We start from the raw sequence: 16,111 nt of genomic DNA, 5'->3' as shown, positions 1-16,111 counted from the left end.
TGTCATGCTCTTACACAAAACTGTCTTCAATGAATGTTTGGCAGTTCCCTGGAGAGCCTGGAGGGGGAATCCCTGGTTTATGGACTCTCTGCCTTTGCCACTCCTTACCCTCTGAGACTCCTTAACCATTTCAAAAACAATGGCGTGTTGGGTTGCATTAGCAAAAGCATGGCCAACAGGTCAAAGGAAGTGTTTATTTCCCTTTTGTGAGGCCACATCTGACACTGCATCTCTTTTTGAGCTCCACATTGCAAGAGAGGTGTTAACAAGCTGAAACAAGTCCAGCAGAAGGCCACTTAGATGTGTGCAGATGGCAGCACATGATATACAAGGAAATTTTTTTGGAGTGGGGTTTGTTCAGACTGGAGAAATGAGAGGGCTAATGTAGCTACACTTTCACTACATGAAAGGCAATGTACGGAAGATGGAAATTATATTATTAGGATGTGAAAAATACTTTGCTGATGTATTTTTCCACTCTCCGTTTATCAGAGATGTCCCAATTCAGTACAAATGGCTTAGTTTTCTACACTGTTGGTTTTGCAGCATTTCCTGCAGGGACACAGTGCATTGTCCATGGTCATATAAGATGCCTGTGGCAGAGCTGAGATCTCAGCCTGTGACTCCCAAATGCTAGTCCAGCACCCTGTAAACTGTTCCCTCTGCGTCTACAATTATAGAACTCCAGTGTGATATGCCAATTTCCAGAAAAACACCTTGTTCATCTCCAGAGTTATGGTGATATGTCTCAATCCAGGAGGTACAGGTAAGGCTAGTCAGGGCCATTAGGGCCAATTAAGGTTAAGCTAAGGGCTTGGTGCTCTGGAGATGCCAGAGCCCTGTGTAAGGCTGACACCTTGCAAGGTCTTGTAGGGCCAAGGTCTTGTGTGGCCAGAGAACCACCTGTCATAGAATCATAGAATCATAAAATAATTTTGGTTGGAAGATAAAGATCATTGAGTCCAACCATTAACCTAACTCTGCCACTAAACCATGTCTCTAAGATCCTCATCTACGTGTCTTTTAAACACCTCCAGGGATGGTGACTCCACCACTTCCCTGGGCAGCCTGTTCTAATGCCTGACAACCCTTTCCATGAAGAATTTTTTTTCCTAATATCAAATTTAAACCTCCCCTGGCACAACTTGAGGCCATTTCTTCTCATCCTATCACTTGCTGTCATGAATGCCTTCATTCATGTTTTTGTCAGGTATTGATTTTATCTTGCCTGTCTTCCCTTTTTTCCCTTTTCTTTTCTTCCCTCTGCATTCTCTAGTCCCATCTCCCTAGATGTTTGCTGTGGGATTTTTTGTTTGTTTGTTTGTTTTTTCTGGGATGTTTCTTTCTCTATTTTTCCAAAAAGAAGCTCTGGTTGAGCCTATCCTGCTTCCTTACCGCTGACTCTGCCTGTGCTCTCATAGTCTGATGTCCTCACATGGCTCTGTCCCCATCCAGGCTAGTTTAGACAAGGCTGGGCTCTGGGGACAACCTTGGTTGTAGGCCTGGCCTTCTGCAAGGCTGGGTTTAGCTGATGCATAAACTTTACCCAGCTCTCACCTTTGCTTTGGTTTGTCATTGTGGTTCCTAAAAGACAGGCTTTCCAGAGCTGCTGGGATACTGTGATGTCCACGTTGTGGTCTCCTCTATGCAACACCATATTTCAGTAATGGCAAAAGGACCAGGAAGCAATTAGGCTCCCATGTGACTTCAAAATTGCAACCCAACCCTATCTCTCTCCCCTAGGATCAGCACTGGGATCATGCTCAAAAACTCACAGGTACTGGGCTGGAGACTTGGATTAAATACATCGGACAAGCGTAAGCCTGATTCCTGCCTTCTAATAGTAGCATAAACATCATCTGAGAGAGCACAGGCTGGGTCTTCGGTCTCAGACTGTGTCAGCCTGATACTTCTCAGGAGGTTCACTTTTAAAAGAAAGAAAAATGTATTCACACTAACATGTGTTATGTATCTGTTCTTTAAACCAGAGAAGAAATAAAGATCTATTAAATAAAACTTGATGTTTTCCGCCATAAACTTTCTTGATCTAAAAGACATGGGTGAAAACTTCTGAAAAGCAAATTATTTTCAGTTATCACTTTTCTGGTGTACCTGTTTACATACTCTAAGGAAAGTAAACAACTTATGTGAAAGGTTTTGGTTTATTTGTTGTTGGCTTGTTTTGATTTTGATGGTGGTGGTGGTTGTTGTTGTCTGACTGAATTAAAAGCTTATTTTTTCCTTTGAGGAAAGATCTGGCTACATTTTTTTTCATGACACTCTGGTACAGTAGCTGCCACCCTTCTAGAAAAACTGCTAGCTCAGTAATTGATGGGGAAGTAACTGCAGCAGTTCTATGATCCTTTAGATTTTGCTGGTGAGGTAAATCTCTCTTCTTAACAATACGCTGTTTCTTAACAATACGCTGTTTCTTAACAGTACGCTGTTTCTTAACAATACGCTTGTTTCTAAGTGTGTGAGGGACTTCTCCTATGTTTTTTCGTTCTGTTTTTGTTTGTTTGGGGTTTTATTTGTTGTCGGCAGTGGGGTTTTTTTAGGTTTTGTTGCTGCTGTTGTTTTCCCCAAAAATTATTGTTTCTGCAGGTGGCACACTGCCCCCTGGCAGCCAGAGCACCAGCATCTTCCCCAGGGATCCTGCTCCTGCAAAGATTATTTCTGGTAGTCGATGAACTGAAGGCTGTATCATTTGTGATCACTTAGGGTCCCACAGCACTACTTGTAACAATGCGCTCAGTGAGACAATTGGAAGAAAAGGGAATTTCTGAACATGATTTAAAATTGCTGTCTTCAGTATAATTTGGAAAAGGCTGCTGCTTTCTGCTTTCCTGCTCAAGGTGCTCTGTGCCGCTAGACAGTATTTCCAGTCAGAGGTGTCATGAGAAGGAGCAGGGGGATCCAATGAGCCTTGTCATTTTATATCCTTTAAGGCTTTCTATGCGGCGCTGCCTTTGGTGAGCAGGCTTTATGTTTGCAAAAGCCTTGCCACATCTTCAGATTGGAAAATTTGGAGTTAAAACAAAGTAGTTTTCACGATGAATTCACCTGCCTAGCGTTATGAAAAGTTCCTCATCAAGAAGATACCTGAATCCCAAATACTGTGTTCTGTGGCTCCCCACTTAAAATTGTGGCTTTCCTGCAAAAGGGTGCAACAGATAGATACACGGTAGGACCCGAAGCCTGAATCCATTCGCAGCCATGAGGTGGTGGCCTCCTCTTACCTTTGTGCCCAGGCCCGTGGTACAGAAACGATGCTTGGTTGCTGGTATCTAGATGCTAAATAACAGAATAGCCACCAGAGGGCAATAACAATAACAGCAAACAAAAAAGTGCAGTAGTCAGCCTCAGGAGGTCAGACTCTTTCTACCTGTCCCTAGCAGGCAACAGGTGGCATTCAGGTTTTGGAATAGCACTGCTGCTGCTCTTTTCCCAGAAAGTGGTCTGGGGGTGCACTTCCACATGATTCTCGTACCTGTGTGCTCCACCAAATCTTGTGTACCCGCAACTGAGGTAGCCCTGCATCCCTGAGCTGTCGGAAAGCCTGTTTGTTTCTGGTTTCTTTGGGCTTTTCTTGCCTTGAGGGACTGAATCCTTCAGATGATTTGTGCAGTTATTTTTGTCGGTGGGAGTGAGTTCCAGGAGGAAAGCAATTTTCTGCTTGCTGCGCAGGCCAGATGTGGCTTGTGTCAAGGCCTCATGGGACGATACTTTCAGCTCTTAGACTGCCTTCCAGCAAAGCATGAACTGTGATGGTGAACCCTTTGAGACCTTTGTCTGTGACTGACACTTCTTGAGTTGCTATCCAGAGCTTAATGAACCATGAGGCTCTCACAGGGACTGTGGATAGACGAGCTTCTTCCTGATGAAGCCTCCCCTGTCTTTGAAGTTGGTTCTGCACCAAGCCAGAGGTTGAACTGAAGCCCTCCAGCCACCCCTTCCAGTCTAAATATCTCTGATTCCATGGTCAGGTTGTTCCCAGGGCAATACCCATTTAGCCCTTAGCTTTTTCTGAGTAGAAAGTGTTTACTGCCTATCATACATATTTACATTTATTTTTTAATTTGAATCTTGCTGCCATTGCTAATCAGTTTTTGCTGGCTTCAGGAAGGTGCAGTGCTGCCTGCTTTCACCTGTGCTGCTCACACTGTGACCTCCAGCCAGCTCAGGGCTGGCTTGTCAATCAGGAGCTATGCACAACCCAGGCTCATCGAGCTAATGAAAACAGCACCTGCTGCCTCATGTAGATGGTGGGTCATCAGAGAAGCCAGAGCCTGGATAAGTGGACAGATTATGGGTCTCAGCCAATGGCTTCAGGCCAGGAGACACAGAGAGCAGCATGACTTGGGGGAGAGGGGAGAGAAGGGACATGCTGGGATACTCTGCTGCTCTGCTCTGGGTGCAGGGAGGCACTTTTCAGAGAAGCAGTCATATTTTCAGTGACAGATCAGAGAAAAAGATGTGGAAAAAAGAAGAGAGACGGGATTATTGCAGGGAGCTAGGAAAGGCTCCCTTTTAAGCCGATTGATTTTTCATTTAAATTGCATTTCCCTTGCCTGTTAAAGCTTCTCCTTCCCTCAGAAGCATTGCGCAGCTTTACAATCTTGGGAACAGAGCCCAGGATCAGCAGCAGAGAGCTGCTGAGGCACGAAACCAAGTCGAAGTGGTGAGGTGAAGCATAAGATTACTGTGCTGCAGCCATACCTGTAGGAATAGGTACAACATTAAGTTTCAAATGACCTGGAAGGAAGCAGAAAATGATATAAACTGAGCTAAGTTCAGCCAAAACTTTTCCTGATCTTCATAGAAGTGTGGCCCTTAACCAGCATCTCTTGTCCCCCACATTCCCTGAAGAATTTTCATCCCCTGAGCTGGGATCACACAGTGGGAAGGTAGGAGGGGAACCGTCCGTGCCTCTCAGGGCACCTGGACGCTTGCTTTGGTGCGTCTGGCCAGCTTCACCTCTCAAATGGCAAACTGCAATAGAGGGAGCAGAAACCAGCCCATCTGAGGGGGTATCCTGTCAGCTGGCCACCTGTAGCCTTTTCCTAGCCTCTGCAGGTGACTCCTTCCCAGGCCGTTTATGTTTCTGTTTTGCTGGGGCTAGGTCAGTTTGCATCAGATGCTGGTTTGTCCTGTTGTTTGCAGTCACTGCACATGGGCTGTCTATCTTCTCCTGTCCCCACTTCCACCTACAGTGGCTGGCCTTCAGAGCTGTAAACAAGGCACTTCTATAGCAGACAGAAGCATTGCTTAACCCACCAGTGAAACATCACGCTCTCTCAGGTGAAATGTGGCATACACACAGCAACAATATGCGGGAATTTATGACTCCTGGTAAGCAAAGGGAGCTACTACAGGGGGGCGCAGGCAGTTGAAACACAAATGCAGAGAATAATGTTTAGCCAGCGTGGTGTTGCTGATGTTCTTGTGCTCCTGAGAAGGGAAACCAGCAATCAGATCCTTGAAGAACTGTCCGCTCTGCAGTATCATGCTGGTATGGATTAAATAGCATGCTTGGATGAAAAAGCAGGGGGCAGATTCTCAGCTATTAATTTCTAATACTTTAGTTTGGGTCCCCAGACTGAGAGAGGTCTGCAATCACATAACAGGAGAGCTTGGGGGTGGAGGGATGGAACACAAGTCTTACCAAATCACTGAAATGTAGCAGGGTTTTCCAAAGTACTCAACTTTGAGGCATAGTGAGGCAAAAACCTTCAGAGATGATTCCAGGAAGCTGCCCTCCCAAGTTAGTCCCAAGAAAGAAGAAAAATCCATTTAAAAACAAACAAACAAACAAACAAAGACAAAAAAAGCGCCTTTCTTATTTAATAAGGCAAGGCTTATGCATGTGCAGTTACACACTGAAAAGTAGTATTATAACAGGAGAGAAGAACAAGAAGCTTCCCAAGTAAAAGGCTTTGGAATTTAGACAGGTGACTATGACAACTCATTTTTAATCAGATTGCAGTTTTATTTTTCTTCACTTCTATGAAACTCCCAGATTGTCTACAACAAGAATGACTCTCTTATGACTTCCCAGTCAAGAAGTCTGAAGAACACAAAAGTCTACCACAATTTTAAGTGTACCAATACGTCCTCTTTTTTCAGACGTGAATAAAAACGTTGTGTGTTTGTGGGGGGAGGCGTGTTAATACAGTGACTCTGAAGCAAGGAATAAAAAGAAATGTTAAGAGGGATTTGGAGTCAAAACACTACCAAAATATATAAAAGTTTATTTTTATTAATACATTAAACTATTGTGCGCAGCACATACATATAAAAATAGAAGCGATTTCACAAATTATTGGACAGTTTTGTGTTTCTTGAAAATTTACAGTCTCAATTGTGAGTCCATATTGAGTCAGAACATGAGGTATATTTTGGTGAAAAAAAAGTGAGAACTTTGGCACCATTTTACTGTGCAAAATAAAATCTTGGAATTGAAATAGTTCGTGAGGTATACAAACGTTACTCCTCTTTTCCACTGTGTGTGTCTGCATCTCTGCATGTTGGGGAAAATTAGATTATTTAAGAACATGATTCTGTTCCAGTCAAGATTGTTTTCTAATGGAGGTGGATTAGGTCTTAATCTATTATGGGATTTGCCTATGGAAGAAAAAACTTTGAAAATAAATATCAGCTCCACAGGAGAATCCCATGTGCAAAATATGGGCAAGGCAGGCTGCAGTTGGGCATTCACAGCAATGCTTTCAAAGCTTGTAGCCCACTTCATGGCCCTGTGTTAATAAACACTGAGATGACATATGCTTTGAAAGGGATCACTGCAAGAAATATCAATAATATGTTCCTAATTTGGCCCTGATTTGGGAAAATCCTTTACTTTCATGAGGTTTTTTTATGTAGTCACATATCAGTGGAACTATTCTTTCAAAGAAAGTTTTGCTTGAGAGTGTGCCAAACCATGCCCATATTCCCTCCATAGCCTCTGTATCATATACATTCAGTTTATAAATGGTTTAAATTTTTTTTACTCTCTGCCAGCTCAACAAATTTATCCTGAGGTGTGTAAAATGGGTGGTCTTCCTAAATCCTCTTTCTGCCGTGCAGGTAATGATGTCCTGAGGAGGAGGAGGTGGAATTCAGCTAATCAAGCATGAGAGAGAACAGGATCAGGCCATTTCCCAGGCAAATTGTGTAACTTCTTAAACACTGCCAGAGTGCATTCTGCTACCATGAGCTGCCCCTAGACTGCTTGCACATCCACAACAGTGTGTCAACATGTGCCTTGACTCCTTTCTTGAATGGAGCCATGCATTCGCTTAAGAAGTACCTCTGTTGAAGTATCGTATCCAATTAGTCTAAAACTCCGCAACACTTCATTACCGCACTGTTTATGCTGGAGGGGTTTCCTGATGCAGTTATCACTCCTGACAATGGCATCTTTCATTGTCACTTCTGACAGTGATGTCATTCACTCTCATATTAGGATTCCTGGCACTGGGAGACCCTTTTTTTTCATTTCAATGTTGACTTCAACATTGATCTGGCTGGCATAGATAAGTAATAAGGAAAAAGCAGTTGTACAAAAAGTAACTCAGCAGAGTGACTGGTAGGGCTTCCAAAATGCCCACCAAAACTGCACCTGGAGGGTCTGCAGTTCTTAAGGAGAAGCTCAGCCCAGCCGGCTGCATCCAAACAGACTTCTTGTGACCTGGTCTACGGCTTGTTCTCACTGTTGACCAGTATGTGCAAAATGGAGTCAGCGAGTCTGATTCTCACCTTATATGCCAGCTATCCCGCTACTTACCAGTACTGGCAACAATAAAATACTCTAGACTGCACTGGTTTAAGAGGCAACTGACGTCATCCTATCCTAAGGACACTGGTTTAAGCTGTAATCAGAAAGAAACTTATGTGTCAGCATTCAAACTATGATTTCTTCTACATGCATGTACTCTTCCAACCTTCTTCAAACTTAATTTCAAAGACAATTAGGAAGATAACACAAGGATACAGGTTGCCAGCTAATGTGTTTCAGCACAGCTGTAGTCTTTCTATCTGTACCTCTAGTGACTCTAGGTCGATGTAACTGTCTGATATCCATCAAACTTTTCTCTGGCCCACTCTCTCCACTCAAAAATCCTGCTTTTTCTCTTGAAATGCACGTTTTTCCAAAGCAAACTGCTGCACACATTGTGGATGAACAAAGTGTACCAACTTGACTTCTTTCTACATACTGCAAGACCAGACAATGAAGAGTAGCTCCTTTCCTTTGCCATATCCAAATTGTCCCTTTCATGTACTGTAAGCAAATTTCCATTTTTTTTTCTGTTCATTTACACTGTGATCATCACTGATATTTGAGCAAAATAAATGCAAGTGTAAATCACGCAAAAGAAGCTGGAAAACTGTATCTTGTTCACAAAACTATTGTCTTGACAATTTTTCAGAAAACGTGACTGTAGATACATCCTTGTAGGTGTGCTCTTTGGGCCAAACCTTCTGCAGCTATAAATGATAGTCTTACTAGGCTGGTTTACTCCAACTGAGGATCTGGCCTTGACAGTGTTTTTCATGCATGTCAGAAGGCTCAAATTCATCATGAATAGATGCCCCCTGCAAATAGAATGGCATGTCAAGGCTGGACATAGCCACGTTTTGGATGGACATGGGAGATTATCTTGCACTCAGATGTTCACTTCTGCAGCAGCATGGTCCATCTATGCTGAAAATGCTCAAGCTCTGACATTGCCTTGAATCTAGTTTCAAATTTAGGAGCACGACATCAATTCAGGAATCCCAAGGCTTCTGGTAACTGCCACTTATAGTTACTATTGACTTAAGGCCTCTTAAAATACTCTTTCAAAGGCACAGAGAATGTAGCTTCACTGGTGATCTGGAAAAAGGTTGTCAAAATAGTAAGGCAAGGTTACATGCCATTTGTATGGCTTCTAGGACAGCTTTGGAGAGTATTTCATACAGCTTGCTCTGTTGTCTTTGAAACTGATGCTTTGCAAGTGACAGAAATTGGAATTATGGCACAAATTCCTCTGCCTCAACCCAAGAAGCCATGCTTGCATATCTTTCTTCTTCTGTCCTTCATACCTCAGTGAAGTATGATAGAGAAGAACCAAATATACTTAAAGCAGTAAATAGAAGAAAATTCAAAATGGAGAATTTTTCTAAAATAACCCTTCACTGGAATCTTTCATGAATTTCATTCATTTTATAAAATGCATCCTGCAGACCTGTTCTAGTTCTTAGAAATTAACAAGGTTCAGCCTAAATGGAATACAGTTCCTTTAAATATTTATGTTCTTTTACATGTGTATGCATATAAAGGCACCTGGACATCTAGAGACTGGGATGATTAATTCATTAAAAATATGCTATTACATGGATACACACTCACACACCCCATGTCTACATATATACACCTGTATTTATATTAAAGACGTACACATCTATATTTGAGGTAGGTCTAAACTAAGCTCACAAAACGCCAAGGAGGCGGCATTCAAAATCCTCAGCTCCAAATATATTTTACATTTGGGACCCATCTGTGATTTATCCTGTGGCCCTTCCTAAGTGAAATTGATTATAGGTCTTCATTTTGCCAGCAAGTCCATGCGAGGAGACCCTGGAGAATCCCTTCAGAGACAGAGGGCCTCTAGGGATAGACAGTTTGCTTGTGTAGAAATGGTTGTGGAATCTGCACCCTAACGATCAAAATAGGTTGAGGACTTTTCAAAACAGGACACAAGGTGTAGAAGCGGGGGTGCAGGCAGATATTCAGGTGGAGTGAACTGCTTGAAGCTTTGGTGGAGCAAAGTCATCCGATGATTTGGCCCATGATATGTAAACAGCTCACTAGGAAAGGTTATTGTCTGAGGTAATTAGTATTAATTAGCAGATAACCTATGATTGATTAGATTATTATCCACAGCCATTCTATATCTTCCAAATACATTTTTTCCATTGTACTCCAGCTTGCATTTTTCTCTCTTCAGCACCAAAGGAGGCACACAGCCATGTAAATTTTGTACAGAGTAGAAGAGCAGCAGCATCGTATTACATATGCTACGTGATGAATCTAGTACAAATATTTTTATCCAAATATACACATACAAATATAGATTTTTTTTCCCTATGACCAGTATAAATACTTTACCTGGGAGATTATTCCCATGTGCAAAATGAAACAGTTTTTCCTGGGATTTAATCTTCTGCTTTGCTCAGGTTCATATCCTCGGTAAAAAGTGGGTCACTGTCATAGCAGGAGAAACCTTGTTTCCTCTCTTCACTCTCCCATGTTTGCTGAGTGCTATGTAAGCACCACGGTAAGCATTTGATTCATATGCATTGTAGTTATTGGGCAACAAGGTTTCTTTGAATTTGCACTCATCTTGAAAAACAGCCTAAAGAATAGGAAGGGGTGGGGGTAAAAACAAAGCAAGTACAATAAATATTTCATGAAGACTCGAGTCATTTTTCTTAACAGTGTTTTTACAGCAGAACTTGTTGCAGTGTGCAACAGGTGGTGCTGGGGTGACTGCATCCAACAATAAATCTCCCTCCTCAGTGCTAATTTGGTGTCAGATGAACTCACATGCCACCTGTCCAGAAAATGGATTGTGTACTTCCTGTGACAGATCAAATTAATTCATCATAAATCATGGATTTCTTCATTTTATGTGCAAGCAATGATTTCTGTCAGCATCACACCTTTTTGCCCAAATGATGTATCTTTATTTGACACCTCTCCTCTGCAAGAGGTCCTGTAATTTATAAAAGAAAGATCTTCAGTTCTCTTACAAACAGCAATTTCCAGGGAAAACTATTTGCTTGAAAAAAGTATTTGAATAAGACTTCAGATTGTCACTAGACCTTTTCTTTTTTTAAAACATGAGTGATATCACATTTAACTGCTGGTGAGATATGCAGCAGGAAAAGTTTTATATTTCTTCATGTTGCATCACATAAATCCAGTAAGAGGACGTTATCTGAGAGCGGAGGTGCAAGGAAAAGCAGGAGACAAACACAGAGCATTGAGGAAATTAAAAGAGAAAGCAGAATAATTCCCTGACATTAAATGTCTGGCACATAAGACACCACTAGTGCTGTTCCATTTGGACTGCTTTGTAAAAGTTTGTAAGAGTTTAACTTAGGGCATTGCATTGAGCAAGGGAAAATACACATCTCTTACAGCTTTTAAAAACATCTTTGAAAATAAGGAAGACTGGATTGAACTGCGGAAAAAAAATATCAAAATGTGCTCAAAGCCAGACCCTGCATTCCTTTTGAAAGACCTAGTCAAGCAAAGCATTTGGGCTTGTGGCACTTTTTAAGTGCTTGAAATCAGACATGAAACTTAAAATGTCTTGCTTGCTTTATCTGTGGGAGAAGGAATGTATCAGATTAGTAACAGCTACAGGTCCTCCACAACATTTGGTATTTTATTAAGCAACTGAAATGTTTTGTTGAAATTACAGCTATTTCAAAGGAAATTACTTTGTCGTTTCTTGACAAAAAAGAGATGAATGCAATCAGTACCCCTCATTAATTTGAGATGGACGGCTTTTGCCTATTGCCCAGAGCCAGCCTCTTTCAAATGCACCTCCCAACAAGCTCCTTTTCTGCTGAATGTTGAGACTGGAGATGTCCCGCTCAGGCCTCAGAGATTAAACTGCATTTAGATTGCACAGCTAGCACTTTCTAGATGAGGATGGTGGTGATGATATTTCAGTATGAGTTGCATAGCGTTGTTAATGGCTATTATTGGTTTCGCACTCTTTGGGCCTGGTCTCACAAAAGTGGTCCTTAAAATAACCACAGACACATATGATGACTTTGTAAGGTAGACTTCCTATTTATTCTTCATGGTGGGATTGTTTTTGGTGGGGGGGGGCATCTGATAATGATTTTACTAATGGTAGCTAGTATACATAGCTCTAATTGTACCTCTCTGACACACATCTGTATGCACACCCATGTGCATGCAATCACACACACACACTCATGGACATAGACACAAGCTTTACCTCCCAGGGCTTTTTCCAGCGCACACACTTTTGCTTTACACACAATACACCACAAAAGGAAAGCAACAAAGTTCAGTCTTACTAGAATATGTTTGCAGTGCTGAGCCCTTAGAAGCGGCCATCTAATTAATCCATACTATTTGCAGAATATGTTCATTTTCCTAGGGTGCTCCCTGTGCAATCTTATTGGAAAGCTTTAAAATAACAGACCTCTAACAACCATGCTTCTTGTCACACTAAATAACACTGGTGACACCAGGCTGGGCAGGCTCTCTGTGATTGAAAGGCTATTTTCTCTGCTTGCAATCAGAGATTTCCAGGAGGGAAAAAAAAAAAATAGCAACAAAAACCCCACCAAACAACACTTTTGCAGCCTTTGTTTAAGCCTTGAAAAACTATTTGCACTTGTACTCACCGTTCCATAGAGTCTCCCCTTGCTGTTCATTGCAATGAAGAGAGCACTTTTCACACCAAACAGGCTAACAACACCTCTCTCTACAGTGGATATTTCAAAGAGACCTGAAAAATGAGAAGTTCAACAGAAGTGATCGCAGAATTTATAGCTAATCAAGGGCAATTCATATATAATTTATTTTTTTCAAAACCCTAATGAACACTTCATATTTTCTTTACTAGAATGATCTCCGTAGTCTAGTATAACAAAAACAAAACAGAGAAGATCTTGTTTTTTCCTACATGCCATAGGATATTAAAATAATTCTGCAATTGTAGTCAAACGCTATATAATCATTTTACTCTATCAGATTCTTTTGGTCTGTCAAAATCTTGGGCTTTCTAATAAGCCAATTCTTTTCATCTAACATGTTGTGATTACAGAGCCTTTGTTATTGAGCTTTAGAGAAGTATAGCTTGCATTTTGAAGTGTCCCCATGATAGCTGCAAAAGATTTTAGCAGCTACCTTCTACAGGAAATTCAAATCCATAGGGCTAGTGATTTTCTTTTAACCTTACAGTTACAGACCAGCACCCACAAGAACAAGTAAATGGGAAACAGCCAGCCTGTTCAATGATGGAGTGTCTCAAAAGCACTAGTCGGCTGGGATTCAAAAATCATACTTTGGTACTCTGTGCTCAGCAACAGCCTCCTGAATTTGAAAGGCAAATGAGAAAATGAGGGGTGAGAAAATGCAGCAGAGAGACTGTTTTCAACCTGGTTTGTCTTTTCACATCTGTGCAGTAAAGCAGAGTAAAAATAAATTGTATCTAAATTTGTCTAAGCATTTGTGACATGTTCCAGCCTGGAGGGTTCTAATGTTTATTGATCCCAGAGACTTTTAAAAGGCAACAGATGTAGCACAGGTTAATAATATCAAGTAATAACATTTACATTCTATGAAGGGTAATTACTAGAGTTCACAGCAATTAAGTGACATCTATTCTATTTCATTTCTGGATGCAACTCACTGTATTGGTTTTCATTGTGAACTCCGCTTATCCTTCCGTCTGGGAGGATTTGAAGGTGAAACCCGATGCCCACGTTGCAGTAAAGCCTTCGCTGCCTCTTGATTCCTAGCAAATAGTCACTCTCCCAGTTCACATCTGACTTCTCCCCTGACATCCCAGCAATGGACCTGGACAACAGAGATTGCCATCCTCTTTCCAGCAATGTGCCATTAGTTCTGCTTACAACTGGATGTGCTGAAGCAATCCCAGCTAGAAAACCGAGGAGAAGGAAAGCAGGCAACGTCCGGTGAACGCTGGCTTCGCAGGACATAGTGATGAGAAGTCTTTGTGCCGTGGCCATCCGGTTCACCTCCTGGGCACGTGGTCAGAATTAATGGCCCTAAAAATACCACCCTTCTTGTTTTTCTCCCTTCAGCATAGTGGCAGAGGCTTATTTTTGGAAAGCAAATAGAGATTGCTGACATGAAACTAAAGCCCGATAACAGTTGGGTTGGAAGCAGAGACAGGCCGGCAGGACTCGAACTGGTGGGGACCATGTTTTGTAGATCTGGCTTTCCGGTGAGCAGCCTCAGTTATATTTGATTGACCCATTTTTATAGTGTAGAGGCTGTCCCTCCCCACATCATCACTCTGACATCAACAGCTTGCCAAAGGTAAGCCTGCCACGGCTGTAACACTAACCTGCTGTCCTCTCGGGCTGGCTGAGGTTTGGTGAACGCTGTCACCCAAGACCAGAGGCAGGAGTGGGGTTTCATTGGCTGTTGAAAGCAAAGGAGTCAAATTGGTTGGGCAGCGGCTTCCTTATTTAGAGAAGATGTAAAAGCAGTTATGGACCTCATCAGCGAGCAATGACAACTTTGCAGGCACTTCCTTGGTGTCACGATCACTGGGTGTATGTCAGGGCAGCTGAATATTTGGGGAGAATTGGCTTGAAGTGGTCATTGCTCTTGCTGTGAATACTCAGCAAATCCAAGGCACCTCTTACTATAGTGGCCCACGCGCTAACAGCTTGTCTGTTCCTCTAAAAGGAGTGCTCCTGGCTGGTTAACAGAGAGGTAAGCCGTGTCAAAGGGAGAGGAAGCCCCAGGGCTTGCTCCTGCTGTTTTTATGCAAGCACATTTCTGCTGCTTGCAGCGGCAATTCTGCAGAGCAGGCTGTGCAGGCTGGAGCATTGATCTTGTAGCTATAAGTAGCTGGGGACATTGATGTGTTCTTAAGTTTTCGTGTTTTTCACTGAGATGTCTTCCAAATTATCACATTTATTTGGGGAGGGTGTGTGCCTCTTGCAGGAGTGCAATAGTATTTGTGTTCATAAGGGCTTAGGTAATGCATTAAAGAAGGGGAAAAAGGGAAATGGCCACACCTCCCTACTGTTTCACTGTCTCTTTTCCTCAAGCCCAAATACTCTTTTTTTTGTAATAATGTTTTAGCATCTCACTTTTCCTCTCCTTACCTTTGCTCAGACTGTCTTACTTGTTTCCGCTCATTTTGTACTGGTGCTGTTTCAGCTTCTTTGGGGCTGGACAGATTAGACTTTTTTCTTAATTAGTTTCACAGGACATATTAACATATTAGTGGAACGAAAATGACTGAGATTTATGCAGATATTTTTGCCAACATGTCTGTCAGCTTTTCACAGCACAGAACTTGCGTCGCCTATGTCATTTGAGATCCCTGCGTGTTAATAAAGAGAGTACCTGGAAGCGTAATTGAACTGAGAGCACCCGACGTGACATACAGTTTCACATTAACAGGGGTGTAATATGAGACCTTGGATACTGCCAGCACTCACGCAGGAGCACCGTGACAGGGGGGCAATGGCAGCCCTGAGGCAGGTGAGCAGTTCGATTCAGTGACGTAAGAAATACTGATTATTCTCTTGAGAGTCAGCTATTAAAAGATTGGGAACCACAGGACTAGACCCTGGCTGGTGCCAGGTGGTGTTTCAAAGCCTCTCTGGCTTTGTTGAAGCAGCACAAGGAATGTCTTCTGCCTTTTTCTCACAATGAAAAGCTTCAGACCCTTTTCTCTCCTGCCTTCTACTTAATCTCATGATTTTTCAGCTACACAAAGTGCATAGATAGTTTTTAGCAAGGAATAATACTAGTATTTTACATCCCCTCAGCATAGCTGCAGTCTTTACGAGGCTAACATCAGTGGGAAACAAAGCCCAGAGTCACTGTCGTAGGGATGGAATGCTGAGGTCCTAGGTTGTCTTATGCTACAGTCTGAAGACCTGCTCATTCCCAGTGTACGTGACTCCTAGAAACATTGCCTAATCTTTTTCTTTCCAATAGATGTTTTTTTTCCCCTAGAGGACGTCTCAAGTGTAATTTTGCAGTTCGCTCATCATCAGTGTCCTAGGAGGGAAAGCGGAATACAGCTGCCAATCAGCAGTCAAAACAGCATTGGGTGGTTTCATGGGTTGAGGGAGGAGGGTGCAGAGCTGGCTTTCCATCATTGCCTTTTGATCACCTTTGCATCTTTGTGTCTCGTTTGTCAGGTTTCTCATAGCAAAGCCTGGTCATGGGCTAAGAATGCTTCTCTAACTTGTGCTGGCACATCTGCCACTGCAGATTCCCAGCAAACTGTTCTGATGGCCCAAGTCAAAGGAACACTTCATGGGATGCACCGTGTCACATCCCGGTACTCTTGATCCATAAATA

At 42.3% G+C, this 16,111-nt stretch overlaps 1 protein-coding gene across 2 annotated transcripts; it reads right to left on the bottom strand.

Moving 5' to 3' along the window:
* Positions 1-4,666: 4,666 nt before the first annotated feature.
* FGF6 (fibroblast growth factor 6) lies at positions 4,667-14,068 on the bottom strand. 2 transcript variants are annotated; one of them, XR_010605824.1, is made up of 5 exons: positions 13,446-14,068; positions 12,436-12,539; positions 10,151-10,397; positions 5,666-5,752; positions 4,667-4,719 (listed from the first exon to the last, which is right to left on the bottom strand). XR_010605824.1 is itself a non-coding variant. In XM_065629659.1 (3 exons), exons 1-3 carry the CDS (start codon positions 13,783-13,785, stop codon positions 10,221-10,223), a joined length of 621 nt encoding a protein of 206 aa, XP_065485731.1. In that variant the 5' UTR covers positions 13,786-14,068; the 3' UTR covers positions 5,956-10,220. The 2 variants fall into 2 exon arrangements, 1 of the variants encoding a protein (XP_065485731.1); XM_065629659.1 differs by lacking the exons at positions 4,667-4,719; positions 5,666-5,752 and having other exon boundaries at positions 5,956-10,397.
* Between the last annotated feature and the right edge of the window lie 2,043 nt (positions 14,069-16,111).

Source organism: Caloenas nicobarica, chromosome 1, assembly GCF_036013445.1.
Source record: "Caloenas nicobarica isolate bCalNic1 chromosome 1, bCalNic1.hap1, whole genome shotgun sequence".
Lineage (NCBI taxonomy): Eukaryota > Metazoa > Chordata > Aves > Columbiformes > Columbidae > Caloenas > Caloenas nicobarica.
The sequence above is the reverse complement of the archived record's forward strand: the minus strand, read 5'-3'. Positions and strand labels throughout refer to the sequence as shown.